Below are 19,523 nucleotides of genomic sequence, written 5' to 3'. Positions count from 1 at the left end.
ATATACCTGCCAGGTAAGTATGCATAAAACTTTATTGTATCATAACAATATCATTTTTATGCATGACACTTACCTGGCAGGTATATATATAGCTGATTGACACATTTGGAGGTGGGTCACAGACAGCAACATCGTCATAATTCAAAAATTAACTAATATTTTTTAAAATTATTTAATTAAGTTCCTTACCTGCTAAGGTAGCTGACTTCGTTAGGTCCTGCCTCTTAGCCTGCTAAACCTTAGTAGCTCTCAACTAGGATGTGACCTGTTTGTTGAGAAAGCTAACAACAAGGGTCTGACAACTGGACGGGACCAATTTGTTGACAGGAAACCCTAGCCCTCTCTTACCAGGGGCATTCATGCTAGGATAAGTTAGACAACCTGAACCACACACAAAGCTAACGTAACACATTACACTTCACATACTGAAGAGGAAATAACCCTCTCAGACAACCATAAAAAGAACACCACTTAATTAAAATACCTAGCATGTTAGTAATCTATCGTTGCTGCCGTCGATCGAGACGATTCGTACGGACTTTTGCAATCCTGTAACGAACCTCTAGATGATCGTTACATTCTACGCCTGTTGTTATAATAGGCTCTTTCTCGTAAACTCGAGCAGGGACCGAGAGAAGATACTTCTTAAGATATGAGAGAGCTGTGGAATATCAGAGTTGATGTGGACCACTGGTTCCAAAAACTCGTTTCGAGGACTGGAGGGACTACCGAATTGCATTTACTTCTTTCAGATTAAGATCCAGGACATCTGAAACACTATCCAGATGTCCGGCACCTTCTTTTTATCATGACGCACTGAGAGATGTTCAGAATAATTCCTAGATCTTGAATAATATTTCAGTTTCCCGGTAGGCAAAAAACTGTGGTCTGAATTGCAGTCTATTCGGGGAAACAAACTTCTTCAGGAAGGAAATGGTCCCCAGCAAGCTCATCCATTCCCTCCCCGAGTATGCTTACTTCCCTATAAGGCTGCGCTTTGCCTAAGCAGGAGAGCATATAAAAGTGCAATGTTGCGGTAGACTCGTAGTTCTATACCGTGCGGTAACGAGCACCGAAAGGATTAAGAGATAACTCTGTTGAACATAGTAAGGCAAAACTAATGCAACGTTTATTCATTCACGTAAGAAATCCCCTCAATCTTAGGCTAAAGTCCGTGATTGTAGGACAGAGATACAGTTAGTCAGTCAATCCCGCAGGAGAGACGTAACCGCCAGCACAGAGATACGGTTAGTCAGTCAATCCCGCAGGAGAGACGTTACCTACAGCGCATGACAGCGCACGATCTGTTACTGGTGGCTCGGTTGGAACTTGGACAGTCAGACACAGCAGCAGCCAGCAGCTTACGAACGTCGTCTCTTAACTTTATGTCTGGGTTGCCAGCTACCCTATTCTACGAAGAAATAGGTCCGTTATTTTTGAACAAAAAGAGACTCTCAAGCTGGTATATTTAAGCGAAACAGAAAACGCTAAATATATAGATGCGTTTGTGTCGTCAGAACACTACCATACAACGGTAAAAGATAAATCGGAAACTCCTGGAAGGCTGCAGGGAGTGACGATTAAATGTCCTTAAAATAGTAGACAATAGACCTCTCGGTTGCCATCCGAAGAGGTAACTACAGCAAGCGTGTATGACTTGAACCAACCAGTAGTAAAATAACGCAAGGCAAAAAATTTTATTATATCACAATAAAGTTTGTTCATACTTACCTGGCAGACATATATATAGCTGAATTCGGAAATACAGCTACATACATATCTTGACAGGCAAGTTTCATGAACAAAACTTAGAGAATCGAAGCAGACATCTCAAGCTCTTAAGATAATGGACATAAGCGTTCATTGACGTAGTCTACAAGTCTATTTCTTGTACGAGTCTGCGAATGAGGAAGGAGAGCTCTTCCGAACCTTGTCCTTATTCGCTTACGCAATATCAAGTTAATGAGATGTTTGTCAATGAGAACTAACCCATTAACGGTACAGAGAGATATTTTGTCAATGAGGGGAGACCCACTTACTTGACAAAACGATAGTATATTGTCAATGGGGGAAAGTCACTGAATTGACAAAACGTAATCCAGGAAGTCGAGCCTTTTATTTTCGATTCCCGTCTCAAACAAGGAAGGGACAAGAATCCTGTTAAAAGACTGGGGGCTTACGGTAGGTAAATAACGACGATGCTCAATCGGCATGGAAGTCTCGACTAGAAACTAACAAATCTATCATCTGAAAACCCTTTCAGATGGTCTAAAAAGCTTTAAATTATTGGCAGTATGGCAAAGGAAGTCTTGTCTTGCGCTTTCCTGAAGAGCGTCCTTTTGATGAGTGCCTTTGCAAGAATCCTACTGAACGTTGCCGAAAATCCTGACGTTCAGGACGTCGAGCCTTTACATAACCCGTAACTGTCTTATCTCAAAGTCTTGACTGAGGTGAGAAAACGAGATCTTCCCTTGAGCTTTCCTTAACTCCATCCACCTTTGCGAAAAGCAATATAATATTGACAGAGACCTCTTGAATTCACGAAACCCGAGTCTTGTTGGGTTTCGAAGACGAAGTTCTGTTCACTTTCTTGAGGCTCAAATCTTAAACAAGAGCTTGAAGAGTTCAACAGAAACGTTCTGGTGCGCGCTCGGCGTCCACTGGCGAGGACGCTCGGCGTCCTGGTGCGCGCTCGGCGTCCACTGACGAGGACGCTCGGCGTCCACTGGCGAGGACGCTCCGGCGTCCTGGTGGCGCGCTCGGGCGGCCACACTGGCGAGGAACGCCTCGGCGTCCACACTGGTGAGTGCGTCCATCCGAGCGTCTGTTTTCAAGCCGATCGTCCAAATAAGCGTGCAGAAAAGCGTCACGCTCCTGACAGGCGTCAAAACAAGCGAGAGAAACTGCCTTCTTTTTCCTATTTCTTGGTGGAAAGAAGTACACGTGATCAGGCAACTTTCGCCTTCTTACTTCTCACTGAAACACATAACGAGGGAGAAGGGACGTGAAGCGTCCTCTTCTATAAGCTTCTTAGAGGCGCGAGTCCTTCCGAGAGCTCCAACCCTTGTGCGGGGAGGACGCCTCGGAGGACGAGAAGCAATCCTTCAGGATTCGTGCATGTGCACGCACTTTGCAGTCTGGGTATTTTCATCAGAAACTTGCCGAAGGCACGCCAGATCGGTGGGGTTCCCTGTAACCCTCCTTCGGCTTTCGACATGCCCTCTCCCTTGGTTCTGGGAGTTCGACAGAGGTCTAGACCTAGAGGCGTTATAAGGCCGATCTGACGCACCCTCCCTACACAAGGGGCACTGTCACTACACTTAGCCACTTCACTATTGCTCTCTAAAGCAAACACTTTCGATTCTAAGTTACGAATCGAAATAGTATAAGAGAAAGGGCAATAACCTCTACGACACTGTTTTAGGGCCCGAAGGCAACATTACAGGGTTAGGCGTAACAAAAACAAAAGAAGTAGAACTCTTCACAACAATGAAGGAGAGCGATCACCTCTCGCAGACATAGTCATAACCGTAGGCCATACTACAGCGTTAGGCAAAAAAAAAAAAAAAAAAAAAAAGTCTACCGGAAGGTTAGCAGTATCACTACCCTGACTTTCGTAATTGATTAATAGCGTACATACTAAACAAACTTTTTTCCTTACGGAATTAGACACGTTTACTGATTAATTGCGTACATACGAATCATACTTTTTCCTTACGGAAATAGACATGTTTACTGATTAATTGCGCCCCCCAAGTGCGGAACTACCTAAGCTTTCGGTAGCCACACCCTATCTTTGCAGACAACACCTCTGAAACTAGCCTAACTAGATTCAGATATCTTATGCAAAAATGAATCAAATTCAAATCAATTTAAGTATAGCGTATGCCTAGCCACAAAATCCAAGTAAATAAATTGAAAGACAATTAAGATACTTAGCGGCAAATGAAGTTTCCAAATTCCTAAGCCGGAGGTACTGAAAAACAGGTGTTTTCAGTACCGGCGACAGAAAATTTATGAATAGAAAATGGGAATGGTTCCTGATACCCGCCTCCCAGCGGCGGGAATGGGTACTAACCACCTGGCCGACCACTGCGTGTGTCGCAAGTTTTTTAAATTCTGTCGGACTTCAGAAAATACAGCTATATATATACCTGCCAGGTAAGTGTCATGCATAAAACCTGGAATTCCGGCAAAGAAGGAGCAGAAGAAGCCATAGTATCAGCCACACACACACTAACACAAATGAAATGGTCAATGAACCGGGTAAAGGCTGAGAGGGGTCAACCACGACTCTCGCCCAGGCGGCTAAAGAAAAGACTGACGCAGTGGCGTAGGTGTGTGGTCTTTGACTACTCTTCACCCGATCTACATTTGTATTGCCAGATATCACAAGATTCCTTGCTTTCATCTGCTTTTCAACTGGATCCAGCTGGGAGCTTGAAATTATCCTATTGTTAAGACCGAAGGGTTATTCGTGTATGAACAACTAATCTCCAACAACCATCTCTTCCATACTTAAAAATAAAAAAATTCAATCTCTTCCAAGAACATTTTCCAACTCACCTGCACTTCTTGGCGAAGATACGATACAAATTCAAGAGGGGCAACTTGACAGTCATTAAGTATCTCTGTTAGATCAACATACATCTCATCACAACTAACAGCTTCAATGTCATGGGTGAAGCTGAAGATAGAAAAATAACCAAAATAAAGCAAACCTTTTCATTGTACAACTATTAAATACTCAACATCTTACAAATTTCATGACTGGTTATTTCTTTCAAAAATAAATTTACAAAATCTTCAACTCTTGTTAATATTACCATATTAATAAGATAATTATGTACTAGATATATTTCAAATATTACTAACCTTGCTACAATATCATATAATTTATATGCCACTTCTTTGTAACCATCAAAATCATAGGGAATAGTTTTCAAGTTTGGGCACAGCTTCAGAGCAGGTCCCATAAACATTCCATTCTTCACCCCTGCCTTTCGAGCTTCATAACTGCATGATGCAATCTCTGACATTGAACATGACTCATCAATAAGCGGAAGCATTGAAAATTTTTGGTCAACTGACTTCTCATCATAAGTCTCTTTGGATACATCAGATATTTCCCCATGCAAAGAGGCTGCTGCAAAAGGATCTTGCACTTTACTTAGATTGGAGGATTTAATTTTATCACCGAGCCTTTTTTCTGCTCTTTCTTTATAGTAATTAAGCTCATACTGTCTATCTGTACCTTCCCGAACTTGAGTTCTACCAGAACCCTTTGAGTGTGTAACTGCTACTGGTTTGCCTTTCAATTCAGGGTAATTACGAAGACCCACAGATACAAAGAAACAGTCCATGTCTATGTGCATTATGGTTCTCTTACGTTTCTGGTTAGACTTCGAGTGAGCAGCAGCTGAATTCCCCAAAGTGCTCCTATCTGGAGATTTAATTTCTTCCATCTTATTACTTCGCAGCCACTCTTTTAGGGCCTTTCGCCCTGGAAATCCTACATTTTTACTTTGCATTTCAGTGACATACTGCTTAAACATTGCTCCCATTGTGGAAATATGGTGAAGTCTTGAGTTATTATAAAATTCAGAGAGAAAATTAGGATTAGCAGTGCTCATGGAATGACCTTTGGATGGGCTAATGTGATGAGCATTACTCTGCACACTGTGTTGTATGGGACCACAAACACCCTCTTTAGTTTTTGATGAGGAATCATTATCCTTCTTAGAGGGAGATTCATAGACAACCCCTGTTCTATCCAAATCTATTTTGCTATCTTTAACAATAATTTCAAATGAATCTGAAAACAAATCCTCATCTTCTTCAGTCTTTGAAATGGATTTAATTTCATGTTTACTAAAAGACTCATTCTTGCCAACTTTTTCTGATTCTACTAAGCTCTCTTGTGTATTTCCTTCAATATAATCTGAAAACAGATCTTCTTCACCTTCAACACTGGGAGGGGATTCATTCTCCTTACTACTATAGGATTCTTCCACTTCTCCTGCATTTGAACCTATTTTTCCTTCTTTGTTACTTACTTCCAATAAATCTGAAAACAAATCTTCATCTTCAGAATGATAAAAACCCATATGTTTCCTGTTTTCTTTAACAGGCTTCCCATCCTGAACATCTTTTGATGACTCTCTTGACCTCCCACATTCATCAGTCAAAGGCAGGCTTGAAAACTCTGTATTATCATGATGCTTAGCACTGTCTGTACTGGGTACTCTTGTAAATTGTAATTTGGGCTGTTTTGTTGACTGGTTTGTGTAAAGTACATATTTTTTGTAGTCCAGCAAATACCCAGCTTCCAAAGAATCTGATATCCACTTTGGACTTACAATTCTATCAGAACGTAAATTTTTTACTTTGGTGTCAGGTAAATTGCTTGCAATAATATGGGTTGTCTTGCTCCTTGAGTAGTAATGATGGAATGTTCCTCCATTTGCTATCATTATTCGCTTTAATTCTTCTGCAGTTGGCTCTGGAAAAAACACCACAATAAGTTTTTTTAAAAGCTCTAAGAATAAGACTGAACTATGATAATTAGGTTTAAAAGGTGAGAACTGGGGCATTTTGGCCACATCTGCCACTGACAAGTTAGTAATTTAAAAGCCAATTAAAATATTCTTATAAATTTTAATAGTATTTCTCTCAATGTCTTTGTAAATGCCTTAATTATTCACTCAAACCACGTTCTAACAATTACTGGTGGACCTGCCCTCCAGTTTTATAATAATTATTATTATTTCTGAAGGAGACCCTCTTGCGGACATGTTTGGTTAAAAATGACTGCTGCTTCAGCACTATTAATCTTGTAGAGAGTCTTCTCTATCTTTCTGATGACGGCTTTCTTGTTGTTGCTTATACTGGCGAGCAACGCACCAAAGGGCACGGTCGTTTTACGTTGATGTCTTCTTTCTTCTTCAGATCTGCGGCTGCCTCTTTCATCTCTTTGGTGTAAATACTGCTCGAGTATGACCCCGTCCGTAAGCGCCTCTGCTAGCAGAAGAGGTTGAAGGGCATCCGTCCTTGTCAGGATGATCTTGGCTTCCAACTGCTGAATCGAGTCGAGGAGCATCTCGATCTCCAGGCATTTAGGTAATTTTGTTCAGGGGTAGGCTGGTATGCAGTGAGGTTAATATACCTTTGGATCTATTCTTGGATGACCTAAACGCCTGGAGATTGAGATGCTCCTCGACTCGGTTCAGCAGTTGGAAGCCAAGATCATCCTGACAAGGACGGATGCCTTTCAACCTCTTCTGCTAGCAGAGGCCCTTACGGACAGGGGGTCATACTCGAACGGTATTTACACCAAAGAGATGAAAGAGGCAGCCGCAGATCTGAAGAAAAAAGAAGACATCACCGTAAGACGGACATGCCCTTTGGTGCGTTGCTCGCCAGTCCAAGCAACAACGAGAAAGCCGTCATCAGAAAGATGGAGAAGATTCTCTACAAGATTAATAGTGCTGAAGCAACAGTCAATTTTAACAAAACATTATTACTATTAGGAAGCTTGACTAGTCTAGTGCACTGATGGTCTTAGCCCCCTATGGTGACTTTCTTTAAAAGAAAAATAATTATATTTGTGAGTATTCTTAAAAAAGCATGTGCTACATCCGTGCGTCATGATGTATACTAGTTTGAAAATTAACTTCTTAAGTTAAGATGTTTTGTGGTTGTTGAATTTTACTTCAGATGACTAGGGACATTATTTTCTTTCAACTTCATTATCCACTGCACTTCTTGTTACTACATTCCTCTGGTTTATTATTCTATGATTACCTATTCTGAATCCACAAGTACTTCTTCATGAAATAAATGGAATGCTGTGTGACAATGTATCTGTGAAATCTGTCATTTAGTCTTTCCCAAATGTTAACTTCCACTAATCTTCACTCATCTTCAGCTTCTAGTCTCATTGTTCTCATCAAGTTGGTCTGGGTCTTGCAACAATTAAAAGTGCCCACAGGAGCCAAGCTGGCACTATTACATCTATGGCAGTGTGAAGGGTATGTTAAACCATTGCTATCTTCCCTTAATCATCATCTCGTCTACAACTGTAACGCCACTAATTTCCTACACAGTAGTATAATTTTCTCACTATGTATGCCCTACCATGTGACTCAAACTATTCCTCCTAATGTTTTAATCCTGACAAAATTTCTTAGATACATATACTGTAATTTCAATGTCAAGCCATGATTCCTGCCTGCATATCACTACAGACAACGCCACTCTGATGTATAAATCTATTTAGCACATTTGACTTTTAAGTCTCATTCAATTTGCTCATTATTTTATTTGGCTTTCTTAATCTTCCAAAAAATGTTAACTTTATAGAACCTGTATCGGATACAATTGTTCTATACTTGAAACATTTTTATACTTATTAATCCTTCCACCATCTGCTATTATTTCATTCCTTCACGTATGTCCTCATTATTTCTATCCATCTGTCCTCATTATTTCTATTATTCATAGATTCCTTAAGTCCCATTTATTTAGAGATAAGATGCACTATATTAAGAAAATTCTGTAAATCTTGTGGCATTTTCATGATTTACATATTCCAAGTCTGTCAAGTTTCTATCACTACATACTACAATCTGCACCTTCTCTCCTAACTCAACCACTTTTTCAGTTCAAAATCCATGAGAAGGACAAAAAGGAGTGGCGACCTAACATTCCCCTAACTAACTTGATACACATAACAAGACATTCCATAATATTAGCCATTAATGTTGTTAAATGCTTACTCATAATCAACAAATGCCTTCCAAGGGGGATTTTTCAATTCTGTGCACATATATATTTCCTCTTTGCAACTTTATGTATACATATTTGGAAGGAATTCTAAACTGACACAGCCTAAGGTTCAAATGCATTTTGCATGCTGACTGACAGTAAATTGATATTAAATAATCTACGTTACATTAAACAAAGAGGAAAATAAGAGGTTTGGTATAAGTCCCTGAAATAATATACGCTGGACTAATTGATTGCCCCATACAGTACTCTGCGAATCATTATGAACTACATAATTACAGCAATCCATGTTAACAACTAAAACGGAGTATTGAATTTTGGCCAAAGGGCAAGCACTGGGATCTATAAAGGTCATTCAGCACTGAAAGAAAATTGAGAGTAGAAAGGTTTAGGTGTACTTCGAATTATTTTATGAGAGTAAATCAAACATTACTTTTCAGTGCTCTACCTTCAATGCTTTAACTCACAATACATTATTGCTGACAAAACTGATATGGCTAAAATAATTACCATACAGTAATGGGACACTAGAACTTCCAAGTCACTTTTACTGTCATATAGTACCTGTATAACCATTTACGAAGATGGCTACTCCTCTGAATACTCCATGACGTTCTTCCCCAAAATCAAATTGTGCTGCTCGCTGAAACTGATCGGACAACTTAGCCTTTTTTGCCGCCATATAACCACCCTGAAAACAATTCAGTCATACATAAGAAAGATAAATATTTATTTCACAAATTACAAAATCAACCAAGCATTTTATTTTTAACAAAAATTTCCCACTAGTGCAACTCCTCATACAGTACTTTTCCAGATTCTACAGAAAATTTCAAAGAAACACTGTAGCCTCAAACTCCCTCCATTCCCCACCTAATGTCAAGCTAGAACACTGATGGATATAGTACTCATTAAAGAGGAATTAAACTAAGACCCTGAAAAAAAATCCTAAACCACTACCATCATCACATGCTGCAAAAAGCCTCTGAAATTCTGGCCTTTGTCAATGTCTTTCCTGTGCATTTTCCTCAAACCTCAACTGCATTACTCCAGCACAATTAATAAACCATTCTACTCTATATTCTTATCATTGTAAAATACATTCTTTTCATATGTATGCTAGTGATACAGTCGCCTATTAGCAGTTCTGGATCCGTGGCTTTACTTATTTACGGATTTTTCTTTGGAATATATTATATCCACATTATTTGTGGAAAACTCACTATTAGCAGAACTTTTTGTAGAGAAATATTCACTAATTATAGTGTACTTTCATATTTTTTTATTAAATGGTACAATTTTCATGATAAAATTATCAAAATAGGCGGGTATGCATGCACTTTTTTAAAAAAGGTTTTTGGTGTTTGAACTATCAAAATTGGCAGTTATAAGCCTTTTTTGAGGGGTGTCAATTATTCAGAGATTTTAGCTATTCGCAGGGGGAGGGATGTGGTCCCTTTCCCCGTAAATCCCTGAGGTCGACTGTACTTATGTCATACTTACTTAAAAAAATTACACTTTCATAATAATATTAGGTTTTATATCATATTAACATGTAACTATGTGTGTACTTAACTAACGATTATGGTCGCACGGCTGAAGAGACTGTAACCCTGCAGCGTCATTCTAATCACTGCCACAAAGTCCATGAAAAATCAGATGGGAGGAGGGAGGGCTCCAATTTAGTAATTACTTGGAAAGTATTATATAAAATTTATATTATATAAAATTAATATTATTATTAATAAAAATTTCTTTTTATATACAAGTAACTAACAAGATAATTACTTAGCTGAATCCCACATGGCAAGGGGTGAAGGATATACGGTCTATTCATATTCAACACATTGAATGTACAGGCGGTCCCCGGGTTACGACGGTTCCGGCTTACGACGTTCCGAGGTTACGACGCTTTTTTCTTAAATATTCAATGGAAAAATCCGTCCTGGGTTACGACGCTTGTTCCGAGGTTACGACACTGACGCTTCCGACGCTCCGAGTTAACGACGCTTTTAAAAACTCATACTATGATAAAAATCCTTTATAGTTTAGCACAGTATATTAATAAAAAATAAGTTTCTGGTTAGATTACAACAAAAATTTTGAGGTTATGATGATTTTCGACACTTTTTATGTCGTATTTTTCTATGTTTTTTAGTGACGCCTCATATGCGGAACTAGTTTCGAGCGAATGAATACATACTAGCTTGCGGTGCGCAAAGTTTACATATAACAGTCCAAAAGCGCAAATAATGAAAAAATCATTGCTTGTTTCCAGTAATAATAACAAAACGAAGTTTCTGGTTATATTACAACGCAATTCCAAGTATCCAAAGAGAGACATTATCCAGTATTTGATCAGAGAGGGAGAAGAGAGAGAGAGAGAGAGGGACCGGTGAGAGCGAGAGAGAGAAGAGAGAGAAGAGAGAGAGAGAGAGAGAGAGAAGAAGATAGGCGTCTTCCGACGCTCCGAGTTAAGGACAGAGAAGTGTTCGTTTCGTTAAACGGCCTCTGACTCATGCCAGTAAATGTTTTGTTCATACTAATAATATAAGCCTATTTAAAGATACGTTTACTTTAATTAGTCTATATGATACGTAAATAGTAATCAACTGTTCTTGTAGCCCTCAAGATTTGGCAAAATCGAAGTATCCAAAGAGAGACATTATCCAGTACATAATTTGATCAGAGAGAGAGAGAGAGAGAGAGAGAGAGAGAGACGAGAGAGAGAGAGAGAGAGACGCTTTGGCAACAATGGTCTCGGGGATTGACGTAACGTTTATTTTCTGAACAGATAGGAGAGAAGTGTTCGTTTCATTAAACGGCCTCTGATTCATGGCAGGTGAAATGTTTTGTTGATACTAATATATAAGCCTATTTAAAGATAAGTTTACTTTAATTAGTCTATATGATACGTAAATAGTAATCAGCTGTTCTTGTAGCCCTCAAGATTTGGCAAAATCACTCCAGGTTGTACATAAAACTTCAAGAATGTAGTGTCACCAGAGAATTACAATAGTTTTACCTTCAAGAACCAGCATTCTTTTTTGAAAATAACTCAGGTTGTACATAAAACTACAGGAAACAACATTTAGTGTAACCAAAGGAGGATTACAAGTAAGGTTTTTATAACTTTTTATTAGTTTAAGACATATTACCAAGCGTCGTTTCCGGCTTACGACGATTTTCGGCTTACGACGCGTCTCAAGAACGGAACCCCCGTCGTAACCCGGGGACTGCCTGTAAATAACCCGAACTAGAAAAAAGTAGCTAAAACTGAAACGGTGCTTGCCACTTCCTCATCTGGTAAGAGAGCTACAGCAGGTGATTACTGCTTCTGGTTGGTGCTCATCTAACCTTGTAATGGTGCGGCAGTGTGCTGGGAGTTGCCCCTACATCAGTGGGAGTCTTGCAACAGAGGATAGCCTGATTGTGACAAGATGTAATACAGGAAAAAAATTTGCCCTTGCCCTGGGTGCTGTACCACAACAACAAACCAGACAATATCAATCACCACCTCGAACACTATAAAAACACAATCACTACCCATCCCACAAATTGGTGGCCACTCCAGGTACAACATAACCCCCAGGCTCCTCAACATTCGACATCCTTGCAACAAGGCTACGAGACAGAAGAGAGAGAGATGTGTCTCTCCTATGTTTCTTCCCCAATACCATGCAGCCACTGCCAAAGGACTGAGGGTACTGTAGTTTTCCGAAACGGTAGTGGATGTGGAAAAAAAGGCTCTTCAAGTTTTTCAAAAACAGGGGAAAACCTGCAATCTGGGATAAAGAGTCCAGAAAACAATATGTGATGTCTAAGGCACCATCAACAGAACACTGCCCACTTCGACTGGTAGACGTTGCAAGTAGACTGGAATCTGCACCTTGCAATAGCTTCCGCAGCTGCTCTCAAAAAACTGTTCGCTCTGACGAGTTTGCTGACAGTCTGCAGCCTGTCAGAGTTAGAGTGGATAACCTTGGTGGTGCCTCCTGAAGTGCAGCTGTCCAAGTAGCTACGGTCTTTGGGGAAGCAGCCTCAGGAAGTCTGCAGAAGATGAAGAATTAACGTGGCCCATTCCTTCTTGGGCCAGAGAGGAGCAATGTGTGTCATCGAGACATTGCAGTGAGACACAAACTTGTTTAATACTTTCCTGACTAAGCTGAATGAATGGAGGGATGGCATAAAGGTTCAGACCCGACCAATCTAACAGCATGGTGTCTGTCATCCAAGCCATGGGATCCGGGTCTGGAGATCAGAAGAAAGGAAGACAGACTGTTTCTTGAGGGGCAAACAAGTCCATGGAGGACTTGCCCCACAATCACCAAAGGTCAATGCAAATCTTGTTGACCAGGGTCCATTTGGTAAGGACCTGCTTCCGATGGCACAGTTTGTCCATCAGGAAGTTCTATTTCCCTTGAATGAAGCGAGTGACCAGGGTTACTTGATTCCAGTGGGCCCAAATAAGAAGCTCCTTTGTAGTCTGGCAGAGGGAAAAGGAAAGGGTGCCCCCATTTCTTGATATACAACTCAAAAAGAAAAATGTAGGCAACCAAGATGAATGGCCATTAGTTTTTTTTACATCAATGTGAAGGTTGGTCTCCTCCTGGGACCAGGTCCAGGAAATTTCTTGATTCCCTAGCAGGGGGGCCCCCAGCCTAGGTCTGAAGTGCCAGAGTAGAAGTCTAAATCGGGGATTGAAGGGAGAGCGGATCTCCCCTTACAAAATCTTCCTTTGAAGAGCTACCACTGGAGGTCTGACTTTTATCTCCTGAGTTACAGTAAAAGCAACCAAGTCCAGTTTCATCTTCCAGTCCCAGTTGTCTTTGAGGAAGAATTGGAGGACTCTTGTGCACAATCTGCACAACTTGTGCATTGTCTGTATGTAGATTTTAACTTGCTTGGGTGATGGAAAAACCTTTAAAGTCCAAGAGTTGAGAATCATCCCCAAATATAGAATCTCCTGTGTCGGAACCAAATGGGATTTCTTGAGATTAGAAGAATTCATAGATCTTGAAAGAGTTGTAGAGTTCTTTGAAGGTCCTTTGCCCATTTCTCCTTTGACTAGACATCAAGTGCATACAGCAGCAGCTTCTTATTTTCCAGTTATATAACTGGATTTTAGTAGTGTTACACAACCACCAAAATGTGTATCAAGTCTCTTCTTTATCCGTTATTTTAATTAAGATTACCATCAAGCTGGCTACTTGCAGTCACTGGGAATAGTTTTGTTTTAGAAAATCATTCTCAGATATTATGCCATAAATGCTTTGCCAAAAACTTACATTTATATGATCTTCTACTGGGCTTAGGCTACATGCAAGTCGCTGGTTAATAATTGCCTTAAAAATAGTTCATGAATGTACTGTGAAGCCATTCAATTAGGCCAAATTCTTTGCATTCATGGATTTTTCAACTGGCATAGGGTATTCACAAGCCACCGGTAAATAATTACCTTAAATTATCAAATGTTACACCATCACTTTAGGCCAAAACTTTGTATACGTATATGTTTTACTTACCAGACTGAAGCTGTGCAAGTCATCAGTTAATACTTGCCTTAAAGTAATTCTTGATGTTACATCATTCCTTTAGGCCAAACTTTGCTTTTAGGACTTGTTACTACCCATAAGCTATTTGCAAGCCTCTGGTATAAATGTAATTACCTTAAAAGTAATTCTCGATTGTTACAACATCCCTTTAAACCAAATTTTCGCATTTATGATTGCTTACTGGGCTTAGGCTACGTGAAATTTGCCAGTTGATACTTACCCTAAAAGTAATTCTTGAATGTTAGGGCACTCTTTTAGGTCAAACTTTGCAATTAGACTAAAGCCTTTGTTTTGTTCACAGAACCTGGGATACTCATCACTTTCCTTGAAGAGAACTGAAAAGTGTGGGGGTTGAAACGCAGTGAGGAGAGGCAAGTGTTATTTTTTGGTTGAGGAGGCCTTAGGTGGATAAGTTCTTGTCAGTTGAGAACCGACAAACAGTTTTGCTTCAGCAGTACATTGGAACGTTACAGAGAAGGGCCCGCATGGCCAGCATGAGAAGGTATTTTCCTAGTGTCACACAGTGTAGACTGAAGCACAGGCCACCCTAGATGCCAGAATTTCCTATAAAGATATATACACCCACGATAATTGAAAAAAAACACTGACAAAAGCATGGGATTGCTCGGTACCCATTAAAGGAAGTGAGGGAGCCAAGCGTGGGAACAAATAAATAAGCCGGGAGCAGAGTCTGCAGCCGGATGTACCGGAACAGGCGCCAGAGATGGGAGTATGGGAGCCAGAACTGGGCTCTCAGGAGCGGGTGCCTCAAGACAAAATAGGTTCCTAAAACCAATTTTTCTGGCACTTAATCCTTAGGAGAGAACAACAGAGTAGTATCCCATAGGTGTGCTGAACAGAGCAAAAACAAGAGGGATCCACACCGCAGCTACACGAGGGAAGAGGGTTATTGATGATATCCCTGTGACGCTTGACCGGTAATAAAGAAGTGGGATCCGAGTCATTATGTGGCTTTTCAATGGCTGGGATGAATCCATGAAGCATCTACAAAGGGCTGTGATCTTAGTCTGAATCTGAGCTAGATGACAACTGGCACACATCCAGTGACAATCTTTCCAGTGGCAGTTAGTAGAAGCCTGGAATATAGCAACAGGATCAACAGAGGAGGCAGGAACCCATGGGCAAACTCCATTAGCAACCCTTGGACCGGTATGTCTTCTCCCCGGTGCAGGGCAGTGGGACAGTGACCTTTGTCTAGGGGTGCAGAAGGGACGGGAAGCCACCTCCTCCACTAATACACCACTTGACTCTATCACTGGTTTTGATTTGATTTATAAAGATTTTTGGTGTTATGCCAAGCACTGGGACAACTACGGCTATTCAGCGCTGAAACGGAAATTGACAGTAAAAGATTTGAAAGGTGTTACAGGAAGAAAACCTCGCAGTTGCTCTATGAAACAATTGCTAGGAGAGGGTGGGCAGTAAGATGGAAGAAAGTGGATATGAACAGAGGTAGTGTAAAAGGAATGAAAGTGGTTGCAATTAAGGGCCAAAGGGACGCTGCAAAGAACCTCAAGTAATGCCTAGATTGAACCGAACTCAGGTGCACTGACGGCACTAACCCCCTATGGGGAATCTATCACTGGAACCTTCTCAAACTTATCCATGAGAACAGGAAGGGATGCCCTTATCTCCAATACTGAACTTCCAATTATATTAACTTTCTTATCAAACATAGAATTTAATCTTGACTTGAGACTGGCAATGGTAAAAGGGTTGGAAGCATGGGAGCTGAGCACGGGAGTAAAGTGTTCCCCCGTATTCACAGGATAGGTACCAGACCCCCCTGGTGAATAGCTAAAACCCGCAAATAGTTGAAACCCTTATAAAATGTTTAAAACTGCCTATTTTGTTAGGAAAAAACTAAAGAAAAACTACTAAAAATGTTTATACCTGGTTTTTTAAAAAGTTTTATTACAAAGAGTGCATTTTATGATGAAATTGATGATGAAAAACCCGAGGAATTTGTGAAGATTTCTCATAGAAAACTGCCATGAATAGGCAAATTTTCCGTGAATGCTCCAGAGAGAAATCCGCGAATAGGGGGTTCACTGTTTGTGGAAGCAAGAACAACCAATGAATCATGAAGCAGGAGCACAGAGAACAAAATGATGTTGGTTGCACGGCATAAATGAAGACATACGGCTACCGTCACTTCCACACTCCTGTTGCAGTGGACAGGACTTGTCACCCACCCCACACTTTGGCAATAGCTGCGTTACTACAAATTTTGAATTTAGGATGTTGTGTGAGCATAATCGTTTGCTAAGTAAATAGTTGGTAAGTTACTTGTGTAAAATGAGGTTATTCCAACATCTTGGCACTTTTTCTACCTGTAGTTTTATAATCTACACAGCACTCTGGATACTACTTTGTGTAGAGCATTCATTCCTCATTGGGCGAGTGGGTTGTTGTCTCGCCTACAGACTTGGTAGTCCAAGTTTGCTTCCCCGCTCTGCCAACATGGAATTGAGGAGTTTATTTTTGGTGATCAGAAATTATTTCATGATATAATGTGGTTCAGATCCCACAATAAGCTGTAGGACCCGTTGCCAAGTAACCATTTGGTTCCTAGTCACATAAAAATGTCTAATGTTTCGTTAAACTAAGATATACGTACCTAACTTTCTGTACAGCATTAATACTACAATAGCACACAGCCTTGCAGGCTTCAGAGACTCCAGCAGACAGTGCAAATAGACAGCTCCCTAACGGAAACATCAGTTCTTTTACTGAAGCATATGCACACAAAAATTATATGACACTTAACCCTTGATGGAACGGGCATGCTCACTCATGGTGAGTAACAATACTACGCGCCATTGATTTGGGGGAATTTGGGGGGAGCAAGGTTCCATTACGTACTTCTATACCCCATAAATTCACCAATGGCAACTCTTAGATTGGCTAAAATTCACTGTATGGCTCATGAGAGACTTAGGTTCTTGACTTCAAGGGAGATTGTGGTGCATCTCAGCCTCACAAGAAGTCTTTTTGCAAATTTGCTCATAAACAGTTAACCATAGATGTAATTTTGCAAAGAAAAATTAAAAAAAAACATGTTTAAATTTAAAAGTTATTGAATCTTCGTTCTCAATAAATTTACGTATACATACTTGGGTGATCCGTAAAATAAGGTTCCCAAGGAGTTGCATTCACGAGGAACGGTGTTATGCAGGATCCGGCGACAGACTGGCGTTGTTAGCTTATTTCCCCCTCTTCCCCAGTCCCCCCCCCCCAAACCCCCCATGCTTGTCCTGCTATATGTTCAGTCTTGTGGCTTGCCAAACTTTAGAGATAAAGCTCCCACTCGCTTCTCCCACCAGGTGCGAGTTACGCTCTGCGATTCATTTTTTGTGTGCAAAAAACACTGCGCTAGTGGACGTTCACTCCCAACTGTATGAAGACTATGGAAAAAAGTGTATGAGCATACAACACATGCACAAATGGTGCAGAGAATTCACAGACGGACGAACAGACATCCATGACGAACAGCATTCAGGACGGCCTTCAGTTTCGGACGAAACGATTGCAAAAGTGGAAGAAACAATCCTGAAAAGATCGAAGGGTGATGGTTCGGGAGCTCTGCGAGATGATACCTGATGACAGCAAGACCTGCATTGACAAAATTTTGACAAGACCATTTAGGGTATGCCATCTCTTCCCTGAATTGAAGAAACACCTGGGCGAGATGCATTTCAGAACAGGAGAGAAGCTGAAAGAAGAGGATTTAAGCTACCTTCGCAGCATGGCGGTAGAGTTCTACTATTCAAGACATAAAGATGATGGTACACTGCATGCAAAAATGCATTTATCTCAACGGCAATTATGTTGAAAAATAGGAAGAAGTCTAAGCTTTCCAAAAATGTATTATTCAATGCCAATAAACATGTTTTTCATTCTGAAAAATCTTTGGGAATCTTATTTTATGGACAACCCTTGTATTTTACAACAAATATGCTCATAATGTTACTGATTTGATTTACCTGTTTTGATACTGTGCAAGCTATAATTTTACAGTGGAACCTCTACTTACAAAAGTCCCTACGTATGAAAAATTCAGGTTACGAAAGCAAAGACGAAGATTTTTTTGCTTCTGTGTACGAAAATAATTCAGGTTGCGAAAGGGTAAAGTTCGAGATTCGCCTGGCCCGCCGAGAACAATTTTAAAACTGGCAAGCCGCCAACTCAGTAGACTCGCCACCATCCTCCCGCTCTCCCATTGGTTTCTGATGCTAGTCACCGTCGTAAGATCCTGCTCTCCTATTGGTCAGCATCTGTCCCATCATGCCTCTATGTAAATGTGTTCCTTGACCACTGTTTCCGGCAGCGTTATCGTAAACACCTGGAATTCGTTCGTTCACATATATTTTGTTTGTTAACGTAAATTTGCGTTAAGTGATTTCGCTTTCGTTGTACTGCAAGTTATTTTATCGTGTTGTGTGTGAACTTAATGACTTACGTTATTAGCCATGGGTCCCAAAAATGTTGCTGAAGTTCATGGAAAGAAGAGGATGGCTTTCAATGGAGACGAAAATGGAGATAATCAAGAAGTGTTAATATTTTCTGCCATTTGTTAATGTGTTTTGTAAAGTTTATTGTTAATGTTTCCCGCCATTTTTTAATGTGTTTTGTAAAGTTAAGTGTTCATGTTTTCTGCCATTTGTCCTCCTCCTCTGTCACCACTTTCGGACATCACCTCACTTGAAAGGTAAGGTGCCACATTTTACTACATACATACGTACACACAGTATTTCTTGTACCCTGTACACTAATACACTTTATTTACAGGTACAGTAATAGTTAGGTTAAGTACTGAATGGTCCAAATTATTGTATTTCATTATTTATTGGTCAATTTAGCTTTATTATAAAATTTACTGTGGTGTTTTTGTAGGGCTTGAAACGAATTAGGCAATTTACATGTAAAACGTAGTTCTAGATACGAGAAAATCAGGTTACGAAGGCCGCTTTGGAATGGATTAATTTCGTAACCCGAGGCACTGCTGTAATTTTACAAAATAAAATAAATGGATTTATTTGAAAAATCACGTATAACTTTGCAAAATTTAAGACCTTCTTGTAAAAGAGGCACCACAAGGAGTTGTTAATAGTTATTTTCAACAACTCGTAGAAGGTGGTGAAAATTTTAAGAATTTTT

General features: G+C 40.2%; 1 protein-coding gene across 4 annotated transcripts in view; it reads right to left on the bottom strand.

Moving 5' to 3' along the window:
• The window catches only part of LOC135200074 (DNA repair protein Rev1-like), a 690,203-nt gene that overhangs the window by 137,302 nt on the left and 533,378 nt on the right, over nt 1–19,523 (bottom strand). For all 4 annotated transcript variants that reach the window (XM_064228361.1, XM_064228359.1, XM_064228360.1 and 1 more), the window contains 3 exons: nt 9,352–9,478; nt 4,876–6,502; nt 4,567–4,687 (listed from right to left, as the gene is read on the bottom strand). In XM_064228361.1, coding sequence (XP_064084431.1) covers nt 4,567–4,687; nt 4,876–6,502; nt 9,352–9,478 — 1,875 coding nt within the window. The remainder of the gene's footprint in view (nt 1–4,566; nt 4,688–4,875; nt 6,503–9,351; nt 9,479–19,523) is intronic.

Source organism: Macrobrachium nipponense, chromosome 26 (assembly GCF_015104395.2).
Source record: "Macrobrachium nipponense isolate FS-2020 chromosome 26, ASM1510439v2, whole genome shotgun sequence".
Taxonomy (NCBI): Eukaryota; Metazoa; Arthropoda; class Malacostraca; order Decapoda; family Palaemonidae; genus Macrobrachium; species Macrobrachium nipponense.
This window is presented reverse-complemented; position numbering and strand designations above follow the sequence as displayed.